Raw genomic sequence first — 13,447 nt, 5'->3', positions numbered from 1 at the left:
CTTTTGTACACCATACAGAGCTCTGTTTTTGTGAGACAGCTGGAGTGGGGAACAGGCAAGAGGAAGAATTTGAGATTTCAGGAACAAGCCAAGCCATGTAAAGGCTTGTAAAGTGTGTGACTGTGTGTGACACTAGGCAAGTGACAGAAATCTTTCCAATAAAAGATTTGGGATCAGGTAAGGTTCTTTTACCTTCTTCATCATCTTCTGAGTCACTGTAACTCTTATCTTCAATAAATCCTGAGCTGGCAGAGCTGCCTGTGCTGGCCACACTCTCGAGGCGCCTCTTGATCAGTTCAGTCAAATCACTGTTGGACTCATCCAGACTTTTCTCTGCTTGGTCAGAGTTTTCCTGGGACTAGAAATTGAATAAATCTGTTGTTTTTTGGTTTTTTTTTTTTTTTTGCTTTGTAAGATACAACGCTTGAGGTTTCAAACTCTGTGACAGAATGGCATAAGGAGAAAGGGTTCTCTAAGATAAGCATGTTTGAACATTATGTTTCCTGAAGTGAGAAGAAATATTAAACCAGGCTTTATTAGTTCTAGCTATAAACTAATAAAGCCTGGTCTCCTATTTATTCATATTTACTATTCCTCTTTCACTGACAGCAATATTCTACATCAGAGTTAGCTGAAAGCTGGCTGGGTGAGGCTGAGAGGTGAGCAGAGATGGGCTGTAATTCTCTTGCTGTCTTAGGATGTCAAAAACCCCCTCGAGGTGAGTGCATGATGGACAGTGTTGTGTCTGTGCTGGGCAGAGAGGCACAAGCACCCTCAGCTCATGGTGAGAGAGAAATTCTGAGTGACTGCACCAAGAAAATCTCCTTCACTCACACAATGTCCCTCACGTACTTTGCTGCCTGTACACAATAGCTTTAATAATAATAATAATAATACTGCTGGAGTCATCTGGGAAAATAATCTTGATGAGGCTGCAGTTTCTGGCATCTTGGAGCCTGTTCCATGCTGGATATTCACGAGGAGCAGTCAGTCCCATCCCTCCCCAGCACTGGTTTCTGTGTCCTGCTCCCATCCCAGCCCAGTCTGCACTGGCACAGATGTTTGTGTGGATTCAGAGAGCTGTTAGGGAACCAAGCCATGGGTTTGATGCAGAATATCCATGATCCAGGCTGTTGTTACAGCACAGACTTCAGGGCTGGCACAGGGGAAGGGGCAGAGGATGGCAATGAGCAGATGGGAGAAAGATGAGCTGCTTTTACTTGGGGCTTAGAAACAAAAATCCCCAAACCAGATTTTTATTTTGGGAGGGTTCACCTTCTCCTAGTTCAGTTAAAGCCAGTTTTTTACTACTATTTTGTTGCCCCCCCCTTGTGCTGGGAAGTATCTCACAAGTAATCCCTTCTCTTTCAAGTGCTCTGGAATGTTTGGGTTCTTTCAAATAACTCTTTAGGAGATGCTAGAAGAGAACAGCAGTGAGATCCTGCAGGGAAAAAAAAATCCCTATTCTTGCTTGAACAAATTGAAATGTGGAGAGAAAATGAAGTGCCCATAGAAATACCCAACTGCCTTGGTGCCAATGCAGAGCAAATCCAGCTTCTGTCAATGGTTGTTGATTCCCTGCCACGTGACTGAGAGAAATCTCATTTTCTTACCTTGTATGCAATGAAATCTCCTCGTTTCCCTCTGAGATAGTTGGACAGATTTCCATATTTGCAATATTCCACTATGACCATTAAAGGGCCTAAAAAAGTCAGTGAAAGTCAAATGAGTTTTGAAGCACTGCAAAGCACGTAATTCTAATTTATCCTACCAAATCCTCTTCAAAGTAAGTGGCATTTCTATTATACAGATGAGGAAATGAGGAGACACAGGAGTGACACAACCAGCAGGGATGTGGAGAGAAGGGAACACATTCTTGGATGGTAACACTCAGCATTTATTCCTAATTTATAAACAAGGAAAATTCAGGATGATCAACACTATCCCAGATGCTGTTAAGGTTGGTTTGCTCTGTACATGGAGCAGTTTTCATTTTCTCTGCTGGCTTCACAATTGTTTGTTTTGGGTGGAGCTGATGCCACTAGAGGAAATCAAAGTATGCAGGGCCATGACAGATCTAAATGAAAATCTGCAAAAATACTCAGTCTGAAGTTTGTGAAAGCCTGGAAAGTGCTCTCACTTTCTGCATTATTCCTCTACAAACCACTGTAGATTCAGTGCTGCTTTTATACAATTATGCAGGGTTTTAAGAGCTGCTTAAAATGTTTTTATATTGCAGTGTGAGATGTTAGGGGAGGGAAAAGCTGCATTCTGGACCTTTATTTTTTTGTAATCATCACATGTAAGAGAAGGTGAATTCGTGGGACTGGGATGTGGATAAACGTGGAATATTATCAATCCCAAACAGGAGACTTTCATGTCCGGACCCTTTTTCTCTGGAGAAGTCTGTGGTTCAGACTGAGGAGTTTGCACTTCAAAGGGGAAGTGCTGAGAGCTGCACTTGGCCTTGGGGAAGGAGCTCAGCAGGATTCCTGCTGGAATTCCTGCTGGAATTCCTGCATCCTCCCGGGCAGGAGCGGGGGCTGCAGTCGGGAGAGCAGCAGGAGGGAGCAGTGAGCCTGGGACAGTGTGGGACAGGGACAGGAGCAGCCTTTGGGAGCACAGTTTGGGTCCCACAGAAGGGAGATGCTGAATTCCTGCAGGCAGAACCAAGCCCGTGGTGTTCCCTGCGGGTTCCTGCAGGCTCTGCACCCACCCCAGCCCTTCCATCCCAACCACCCATCCACCCCAAGCCACTGCTGCCCTGAGTGCACACCTTGGGGCTCTCCAGGACCCCCAGTCCCTGCGCCTGCAGCTGGAACAAGCCTGGAAACCTTGCTGTGGCTGCAAAAACACCAACCCGAAATCCCCAAATCCCAGTGGTTCCAGTGCTGACCCCAGAGCTCTGCTCAGTGCTGCGATCTGGCCCTACTCAAGAGATTTGGCTCTGAAGAACCCAAAATCCAATGTCCCTCATGGATGCCCTGAGGAAATGCAGATTCCAGAACAGCTTTAAAGCTCTGCTTAGTGATTAATTCATGGTTTTGAAAAGCTTCCTAGACATGGCCTCCCCATATTTTGTTCCCTCATTGTAAAGCACACACTGCATTAATTCTGACTGCTGAACATCAGACACTCCCAAAGTGTTAAATTCTGTTATCTGGTACCTTGTTAAAATAATGTATGTGCATACTTAATAGCAGTCTCCATCAGGAATACACGGTTACATAAAGCCTAACAGGGGAAGGGAGAGCACTGGAATTTCACAGGAACTCGGATCCCTGTCTGCCTCTGGAGCTCAAGGCTGTTTTTCTTTAGTCTGCACTTGCAGTGCTCAGAGGAGAACAAAGCAGTGCCTGCCTCGAGGCTCCTCCGTGCCCTGTGAGGTCCTGCTGCACCCCTCTGCTCCAGACTCTGCCCCCCAAAATCTCCCCAGGCACCTGGCAGGGAGCAGGGATGGTCTCCTCCCACCTGGGATGGGGCAGGCTGCAGAATGGGAAATCGAGGAACTCCTGGGAGAAAACGTTTCTCAGAAACTGGGCAATCAGAGCCTGTGATCAGTCCCAAAGAGTGTCTTGCTGTGCAAGCAGAACTCTGGGGCTGCCTTGGTTAAAAACCACTGACCCCTGGTCCTGCTGCCAGGTTTGTGGCACCTGCTTGTTCTGAGCTCCTCAGGGACTTGTCAGCACAGGAGAGTCACCAGCATTCCCAGTGTTCCAGCCCCTCTGCTCACAGTCCCAAGCAAAGGCTCCTGGCTGCTGCACCTGAACCCTCAATCCCTCCAGCTGGAGCTGCCCTTGCTCTCACACAAGCTTTGGGGTCTGGAATGTTGCAATTCCTGGGAGCTCCCTATCCATGGCTCCCAGACCCCAGCAGTGTCCATGGCTCCTGGTTGCTGCTTTCCTGAGGAACTGGAACCACCTTGCTGGAGGAAAGGTTTCTTCTCCAGCATCCTCCCAAATCTACCTCACTGAAGTTTTCCTTTTCCCTCATGACTGGACAACAACTGTTGGAAACTGATGGTTTTGGGCTCTCAGATGGTGAGAGGTCTGTGCACCATCTCTCTTGATTTTCCCCCTTCATTTATTTCACTCTGGGGTTTCCCTTGCCCTCAGGCCCCCTAAAGCAGGCCATTGGGGGTAGTTGTGAAGACTTTCAAGGTCAGCAGTGAGGAGCCATCCTTAGGAGCTATTCCCTTGAAGCTGAAGCACAGTAAGAGGCACGGATGCTTTGTCTGGCAGTGTGGGAAGGGATGTTTCAGTGACAAAGGTCTGAGATTGATGGGATTTTGTATGGTGCAGCTCAGCCCCGTGGAGTCCCTGCTCCTGCTGCACCCAGGGCTGTCCCAGGTTTCCTGTACACAGAACAGCAGCTGCTCTGTTTGCCTGGAGAGGGTGAAGTGCTGGGAAAGAGGCTCAGGGAGCCAAGGGCTCAGCCTGGTGCATCCTCCTGATAAGGCAGGGAAGGAGAGGGAGAAGAAGCCTGGAAATGCCCACAGGGAGGAATTGGGAACCTCACTGCAATCCAGTGTTCTCCTCCCTTCAGAGCAGAATCCCTTTTGGGAACAGAGAGAAAACAAGGAGGTGACACCACAGGTGGGAGAGGTTCAGGAGCCACATCCTGCAGGAGCAGCAGCAGCTCTCCTGGGAGCAGAGAGCTGGAAATGGCTGTACTTGCATTAACTGCACCACAGGCACTTCCAAACACCCAAAAAGGGTCTGAGAAGTGTTTTTTGCTCCTGCTTTACTGAGGACTCCTCACCTCCAGCTTTGGTGCAGGCTCCCAGCAGGTTGACCACATTCAGGTGATGTCCTATATGGATGAGGATCTTCAGCTCAGACATTAGAGCCTTGCATTCATTAGTAGTTGCACATTCTGCTTAAGATAAACAGGGAAAAAAAATCATCTTTACACAACAGGATATTTTCAACAGGACACAGCAAGATCCTGTTTATGCTTTGAAACAAAACCCACCCAGGTTCCTTGCAGTATCTGGGCTTTTCAGACTCTCACACAGATAATAATTCATCCGTTTCATTGTCTGCTGACCTTTATGAAGTGGGATAACCCTTTATCTTTTGGGTGACTCTTCCTTTCTCGAGTGTGGGTTATGGAGGGTTACAGTCCCTTCCCCCAAACCTGATCCCACAGAGCCTTTGCCAGGACTCAGATTTGCAAGCTTAGCAAAGCCCCCCCAGCACACAGAACGTGTCCCTTCCTCCCTTCTGGGCTGTGCACTTCAGCAGGAATTGCTTACAATACCTCAAAACTCTCCTCTGCAGGTGGTGAGGAATCCACAGATCTGGAAACCGTGTCCCAAAATGTCCTAGGGAGCTCACAGCATTATTAAAACTCAGGTCTGCAAGATCTTATTGACCCAAGAAATACATTTGCAAGTATCTGTGTGTGAGCCATGGGGAGGGCCTGGCTGGCCAGTGACATTATTTTAAGGCAGGGGCACCCTCAGACCCGAAGGTTGTTCAGGTGCTGCTTTATCTTCCCAGCCTTTTCTCCAAAACTTCCTTGATGTATTTTAACAGGAGAGGCTTTGGCCCGTTTCCTTTGCATCGTGTAAGATTTAAATATGAAGAAACAGTTATGTAACAGATCATTTGGTGTGACAGGTGTAACCTTTTATCTGTTTGCAGAATTCCCCATAATCTTTCTCCAAACTGTGTCATGAAAAAGGAGCTATTCCAAGATTCCTTCAGTCAGCAGTGTTTGGTGTGTCCACGGGTGGTATCACTCCTGATTTCCCCTGGCACATGCTGGAACACGCAGCCAGCTCAGAAGCGTTTTAGATAATTCTGCACATTGAATTTTAGCCTTCAGTCCAGAACAGATCTGAGCATACTGCATGGAGATGGCAGAAATACAGGCATCTCCAGAGCCTTTGGAATTCCCTGGATGGATTGACTGATACTACAGAATCTGCTTTATTCATGAAAGTGATGAATTATGGGCATGTTAGCTGGGGAGGGGCAGGCCAGAGCAGGAGGCAGCTGCCTCCACTGGGGAGGAGGTGTAAAATGATGGAGAATCTGCCAAATATTGCTGAATATGTGCTGGCAGGGCAGAGCTGACATGAGGCTCAGTTGGGAAGCACAGCATGGAAGGGAATGAAACCCCAGAACTGTCCAGGGGAGTATGTTCTGATGGAGATGGGAATATGTCTGGATCAGGGACTTCTAGGGGATCTCAGGGATCTGGAAATGGGCATGGAACAGGAGATACAACAGCAGGAGAGAAGATAATGGGAAGGATGAAAACAGAGAGGGGATACCAGACCTGAAGGGGGTCCAGAGAGGTGATAAATGGGTGTTTTTGTGATTTGAGAGAGATGGGCGTAGCAGAGCACCAGGAGAGGCAGCTGGCAGCAGAAGCCAAGTCCCGAGGCAGCAGTCGCTGGCTGGTGGCATTGCAGGGGTTAATGGTGTCATGCAGCAGGATGGAGCCGTGAGGGCCATGGCAGCATGGGCTGAGCCTTTGGAATCTCCCTCGGGAGCAGTCCCAAGCCTGCCCAAGCAGGCAGTGCGTGGCTGATGCGTTCATCCCTAGCTCTGTGTGCAAATCCAGCGTGCAAGAACAGGCTCTGAGTGCCCTCCTTCCCTCCACCCAGCAGGGAAAGCTTCCCTTCATTGCACTAACTGCAAGCAAGATGTCTCTAATTTACTCCCCTGGCACTGGGGTTTTTTTTCCCAGCCCCTTGAACTGCTCTACATCTGGCCGGGCTGTGATGTAAGGCTCAGCTCCAATTTTGTGGAATTACACTCCCTAATCTGTTCCCCTCCTCACCCCACAGTCCTGGAAGCTGCTGTTTTCTTCCTCGAGGAATACAAGCCTTAATCAGCAGCACAGCACAGAGCTGCTGTCATTTCCTCCCCTTGCATCCTTCCAGGATGGCTCATTCCCTCCTGGAACCCCACTCCCTGCAGGACACAGCGAGCCTGGGAGCTGAGCTCAGTGCCCCTCGCTGCCCCCAGCTTCCCTGAGCAGCCTCGGGAGGATCTCAGAGGGATTTTTGTACCTTTCAGCATTTTTACGGCAACTGTTTTGCAGGTTGAAGATTTATCAATGCCAAAAGCAGACGCCTCCACCACCTTCCCAAAAGCACCATGACCCAGAGTTTTACCTAGAGGAGCAAGAGTCGAGAGTGAGCCCAGGCTGCACCAGGCAGGAGGGGACATGCAACCTCAGCTGTGCAGGAGAACCAGGCACAGTGCACAGACACAGTCACAGCAGCCTGAATCACATCCTGCAGCATATGGATATCCAGGGATTTCTATCCATATGGCCTGGATGCAATACAGAACGGGAGAGAACAGAGCAGGGGAAATCACTGCACTCACTGAGAGCAGGGCTGAGACCTGCACGGGCTGAGGGGACAAAGCTGGGGCTCTCCTGGAGCCCAGGGAAGGCAGAGTTTGGGTTAATTGTGGCACCCTGGTCTCTCATGAATCATGGAGAGAGCCAGCAAGGCACTCAGGGAGCCACAGCCCTTTAACCCCCATGTTATTGACATTGATTTGATGGAAAAGCTGCACTAAATGGAATTTAGGATCGTAACTTTTCTTTATTTTCCCTTTCATTTGGATTTCCCTGCCTCTATTACCCGGTGTGCTCTGAGGGCTCTGACCCAGGGTCTGGCTTTTTGGTTCTGCCAGTTTGACTCTGTGCCACCACCACCTCAGATTTTGCGATTTTTGTCAGTCCTCTCCTCCTTCCACATTTTCCAGCTGCAGCACCGAGAGCACACACAAATACAGATATTTTCCCTGCACTCCTCAGTGCACACAGATGTTACAGTTTCGCTGTACAAACACAGGCAGCTTTTTGCATTTTCTCACTCCATCAGCCAGTGAACTGAGCTGTTCAGTGAAATGTGGCTCATTTTTCCATGAGAGCTCATTTTTACAGCTCAAAGCTGGGTTCTGATGGCTGATAAGGAAGTGATTATTTGATGAATTGATAGCTTTCTTCAAAAGAAAATTCACTTTCCTTTTTCCTCCGTGGAAATGAAATCACACTTTTGCCAGGGACAGCACCTGCCCCTGGAGGTACTTTTCTTCTTCCCTTGTCCAAAGAGATGGCAGCTATTTCAACAGTCTTTCCAAATCCCTCATTTCACCCTCCAGTCAGGCTGATCCCGAACTCTGTGACCCCAGATCCAAGGGAGGCACTGTGACAGGCTCTTGCTGGGTTATCCAAGAGCCACTGGGAAGAATTTTGGGATCATCCTTCCCCCCAGATGTGACCCCAAAGCACTCACCCAGGCGCAGCCTGTCCCTGGGGAACTCCCATTTACTGCTGTCGTAGGGCAGGCGGTCACACTGCTCATCAAGGGGCATCTCCTCGGGGTCCATGATAATTGACAGGTATCCTGTTTTAATATCTGTGGCATCGGGCTAAAAACAGGGCGGGGAGAAATTATTCGGGGGATTTAAACTGCAATTCCGAAGGGAGGGAAGCTGTCTGGAAGCCTGGGGTGTTCCCTGCCTTCCAGGCAAATTTATTCTGAGTCAGGAATGCATCCCTGCTGCTATTCTACAGCTGAGACACAAATGTTTGTGTATGGCTGCCACTCGTGGCTCTGATAGATGCTGGGAAATACAAAATCTACCTGGATCAGCCAAAGGGAAATCACCGCTTTTCCATGGGAACTGCAGGAGCTGCACTTCCTGCTGCATATTTTGGCATTGCCACACTGTTCTGTTCTGCAGTGTTGATTCTCCCAAGTTCTCCACTTCATGGCTGCGACTTACTGCAATTTAAAATTGATGGGGAGCTGCTGGAAATTGCTATTTGTGATGCTGCTAAAGTGAGAAATTGTGGTTGGGTGGAATCTGTGAGCAGACTTGCACAGGCGTGAGGTGCCAGAGGAAATTCAGTGCTGTCCACAGCTCTGATAAACTGAGGTCGAGGATGAAAATGTGAATTTAATCCCTGTGTTTGCAAGAGGAGGGGAATTTTTACCAAAATACTGGAAATCAGCTCTGGGACTGCAGTTTGGTGAGAGTAGAGCAGAGAGCTGTGCTTGCCTTTCTGTTTGCTGTTTGTTTCAGGAAAACACACTTAAATTCCTTGAAACTTTACTGCAAGTTTACTTTCTGAATCACAAAAAGGAGGTGAAAAAAGAGCAAGGAGATCAAATCAGCTGTGTGGTTTGAGCTCATTTCTAGAGCACACAGTCTGGGATCCTTCTTTAATATCTTTTAGAGACAAGTGCTGAAATCAAGCCCTCATTTTAGAGGATTTAGGGTATATTTTTGCTATTCTCATAAGCCAGTTTGACTGACAGAGGGAGGAGATCAATTTTATGGTTCCACAGAAGTGGCAGGAAACCTCACAAGTGCAAGGATTCTCTGAAGAAGTCAACACAAACCATGGACTGAATTTTACAGGGACATTTTCCGCAGTTTTTTCTACCATCTGCTCCAAACCTTTGTCTCTAAACTCTGCTGTTACACTGAGCTGAGGCAGATCCCAGGTTTTGTGCAGGACAGGAGCTCTCTCACCTTTCTCAGCTTGCGAATGAAGAGGGTCAGCAGGAGCCAGAAGAGAGTGGCAGCCAGCCCTGTGCACACCAGAATGATCACCTCAATGTTGGACTTCTCCTCTGAACCTGCAGGTGAATGTACAACCAGGTTGGAAATGTGTCCAAAAATCCCTGAGTGAGCCCACTGGAATTGTGCATTCCCTCAGCCTGGGCCCACCTTGGATTTTGATGAAGGCTGATGTGCTGTCCTGGCCCAAGTCATTGGAGGCCTGGCACTCATAGAGCCCCTCATCATCCTTCTTCACTCTCTCAATCACCAGGGTGTTGTTTTCCATGGAAATTCCTGTTTTAAGGCATTTTGGTTAATGTTGGCACAATAACCTGCCTGCCAAAAAAGCTTTCAGGAGAGAGGGGTGAAGGTCAGCTCCCATCCACGCAGGCTCTGGTGTTAGGACACATTTTAATCCTGTGCTCCTCCTTTCCCTGAGTTTTTTCTTCCTCTTCGACACCTGGACAAATTATTTGGCATCATTTAAACAACAACAAATGTGGCTGTTGATTTAGAGTGGGTAGAGCCTGAAAAAATCCAGAAGTTAACAAAGGGATGCAGGATTGGTGCCTGATAATAGGAAGATACACTAGGAAAAATGGGGACTCAGTGGAATTACTGAAGGATATGGGAAGGGATGGGACTTGGGGAATATGGAACTCAAGTTAGGCACTTCTTGGAAAAATAATGGTGTGAAACAATCCTGGATTCACAGGCAGACAGGTGAAGTGGGAGTAGAGAGGTTGTCTAGAGACTTTTCAACATTTCATTTTCCCAATTCAATTTTTCTGATTTGTGGTACTGCACTGTGAGTTCCGTTTCACTGAGGGGATGATTGGGGTAGAAGCAGGGAAAAGGGTCAGGCTTGGAATCCAAAAGGGAAGGACATTTTGAATTTCTGGGTGTTCTGCCTGTAATCCCATTGTTGTTAACAAGAGTACTGCACATAACTTGCCATGCACTGTGCTGAAATATTTACCCTGAGGTGTTTTTTCCAAATATTTTATTTATGTTTCCATTGGTTGGATGAGTTACATGCTTGTCCCTCTAGAATTATTTATAAAATTTCAGGAGCTATAAAGAGTTTCTCTCAGAACATTCTGATCTGAATTATGGATGATCCTAGATTTCCTACCTAGTCCAAGTTGCAAAATTAAAGTCACAGGACCACCTACTGACATGGGATTGATTCTCCATGATTTATGGGAGGACTCAGGACATACTCAGCTCTGCACTGGGACAGTCTCACCTCCAGTGCAGTTTTGAGCACCAGAACATAAAAAAGACTTTAAACCATTGGAGAGCATCCAAAGGAGGCCACGAGGGTGGGGAGGGGTCTGGAGGAGCAGCTGAGGGCACTTGGTTTGTTCAGAGAGGGGAGACCTCAGTGAGGTCTTCAACAGAGCTCCAGTCTCTGCTCCTGGGACAGGGACAGCACCCAGGGAATGGCTGGAGCTGGGCCAGGGCAGGGTTAGGCTGGAGATCAGGAAAGGTTCTTCCCTCACCCAGAGGGTGCTGGCACTGCCCAGGCTCCCCAGGGAATGGGCACAGCCCCAGGGATGCCAGAGCTCCAGGGGAGTTTGGGATTGTTGGGGGGTCTGTGCAGGTCTAGGATTGGACTGGATGATCCTGGTGGGTCCCTTCCAACTCAGCACACCCCATGATTCTATGGCACAGAGCTGGGAAGGCACCTGGGCTAAGGTGAGGGAGCTGCAGGTTCAGGTGAGGCTCCCAGCCCATGTTGGCTCTGTCCCACAGAGCTGAGAGCACATTCCCATCACTGTGCTCTGGGAAATAAAGGACATTTCATATGCCATGGGGTGCCCTGAACCCCTCTTTCATGTGACTTTGCTGCACTTTATGCAGTTTAGTGACCAGGACAGCTGAGAGCTCAGGCCTGTGTTGCCAAACCCACCAGACACAGGTAAACCCCAGGGCTCAGATTTGTGTCCGAACTCTGGTCTCACACGAGCAGCCTCTCTGATTTCCCAGTGCTATGCTACTGTGTGCTGTGCTGGCTGTGCACACGGGAGCATCCTCTGAGCTCAGAGCCCAGGCTGGAGCTCCCTGCAGCACTCTGACATGCTTGGGTTTGTGTTTGGGTGCCCTGAGTGATGGGCACAGACTGAGGTCCCGTGTCATGGTGACCCTGCCAGCCCATTATCCCACATTCCAAACAATTCTGGGGAGCGGGACCTCACCTGATGCTGCTGAGATGGGGTAGCCATTCTTCCTCCAGGTGACCTGTGGCTCTGGTGTCCCACTGACCTTGCACTCCAGCAGGATCTTGCCACTGATGTTGACCTCCAGGTCCGTGAGGTTCTGGATCACAAATGGCGCTGCCTTTGCTGCAGCCACAAAGGAGAAGAGCCCCCAGTCAGGTTTGGGGGGCCCATCCCTCCCCTCCCCTCCCCTCCTTGCATGGCCTCTCTGGGCTGCATGTGGCAAAGGTTTGGTTGAGCAGTTGATCAAAAATCCCCCCCAGAGGTTCTGGGAGGAGTGGGTGAGTTTATTTTGTTCATTTTCACATTGCCTAAGCTTAGGTTTGAAGAAGACAAAGGATGGGGAGTGGGTGGTGCACATGCAGAGTTGAAGACAAAAAGAAGGAAGGAGGGTGAAAAGAGGAAACAGTTCTAAAGGTTTTCTATCCTCCATCAGCAGTGCAGTTTACTCCTTACTACAACCACGGTCATGGCCACTTTATGTTCATTTATGAGAGGCGCAGGACAGCAATGAATAAAATCACAAGCACGGCATAAAATGTACCCCAAACTTGCAATGAGGACAGATGATGAGGGGCATTAGAACACATAAAATGTTTGAATAGGGGAAGGAAAGCTGGTTCGGAGGGGCATTCCCATGTGTGCTCTCCACAAGAACGTGCCAGACAAATAGCAGAGCCCAGTCATCCTCCCAGGAATGTGATCCTGATTCCAGTTCTGCACGGATGCATTCCCAGTCCGCCTTTGTTTTTCCCATAGCCACGCTGTGTAGGTGTGTGTGTGTGTAGGTGGAAATCTGCCTGACTGAACTAAAACACCTGAAAGGGAAGTGCCTGAATGCAGAGAGCAGAGCAAGGTCGGTGCCTCACAGCAGGTGATGCTCACAGGTGCTGTGGGGAGCACCAAACCATTATCACTGCCCAGTAGCTGAGTGAGACCCCTCCCTCTCTGCCTCAGGAAAGGGGAGATGTTTGTGTGTGTCTGGGAGTAAATCACCTGCCAGGCTGCCTCAGAGCTGTGGATCCGTGTGTGTGGAGGAGGCTGCACAGGGATTGTGCTCCTTCACTGCAAGGCTGGAGCTGGGCTGTGCCTGAGTGCCAAGAGCTCACTGACCCTGCAGAGCCAGAGCAGCCAGTTTGAAAATCCCTGTCAAATTCAGCTTCTGAAGCTCTCAAACTCCTGCTCCCTGACTTGCTGCTGCTTGTCTCACTTCTACTCCAGTTCTGTGCTTTGGGTCTTCTTCACCACTGGAAGGTGGTTAATGAATCTATCCATTCCCCATATCATCAGCCCTTTCTCTTCTGAGGAGGCTTTGAGATGATCACCCACCTTCTCCACTCTGAAGCAGAAGAAATTTCACTAATTTTCAGTGACTTCTTACTGCCAGAAGTGTCCTGCCCTTTGTATTCCCACAGCCAACAGAACCATACTGGAGGATCTTAGTGAAATAAAAGAGTTGGGGGCTTGGGTATAAGTAAGAAAGTAATTGTTATAACAAAGTGCATCCCTCTCACCCAGAATAAATGGCACATGTCACTTGATTTTACACTTGCCCAGGGACATTTGGGATCTCCTGAGTCCAAATCTATTCAGGTCTCTCATCCTGGCAGCTGAGAGTGGGTACCAAAGTCATTCAGATCTGGGGTGAGCATCCCAAATTACAGCTGTGCTGTCAGTAAA

At 48.8% G+C, this 13,447-nt stretch overlaps 1 protein-coding gene across 1 annotated transcript in view; it reads right to left on the bottom strand.

Annotated features, from left to right (window-relative positions):
- Positions 1–13,447, bottom strand: part of LOC134049902 (vascular endothelial growth factor receptor kdr-like) — a 65,170-nt gene that overhangs the window by 19,380 nt on the left and 32,343 nt on the right. Inside the window, exons 8-15 of the mRNA XM_062502643.1 lie at positions 11,747–11,893; positions 9,714–9,839; positions 9,516–9,622; positions 8,270–8,405; positions 7,028–7,132; positions 4,762–4,875; positions 1,614–1,702; positions 193–358 (exon numbers count right to left, since the gene is read on the bottom strand). Coding sequence (XP_062358627.1) covers positions 193–358; positions 1,614–1,702; positions 4,762–4,875; positions 7,028–7,132; positions 8,270–8,405; positions 9,516–9,622; positions 9,714–9,839; positions 11,747–11,893 — 990 coding nt within the window. The remainder of the gene's footprint in view (positions 1–192; positions 359–1,613; positions 1,703–4,761; positions 4,876–7,027; positions 7,133–8,269; positions 8,406–9,515; positions 9,623–9,713; positions 9,840–11,746; positions 11,894–13,447) is intronic.

The sequence above is a fragment of the Cinclus cinclus genome, chromosome 15, assembly GCF_963662255.1.
Source record: "Cinclus cinclus chromosome 15, bCinCin1.1, whole genome shotgun sequence".
Lineage (NCBI taxonomy): Eukaryota > Metazoa > Chordata > Aves > Passeriformes > Cinclidae > Cinclus > Cinclus cinclus.
The sequence above is the reverse complement of the archived record's forward strand: the minus strand, read 5'-3'. Positions and strand labels throughout refer to the sequence as shown.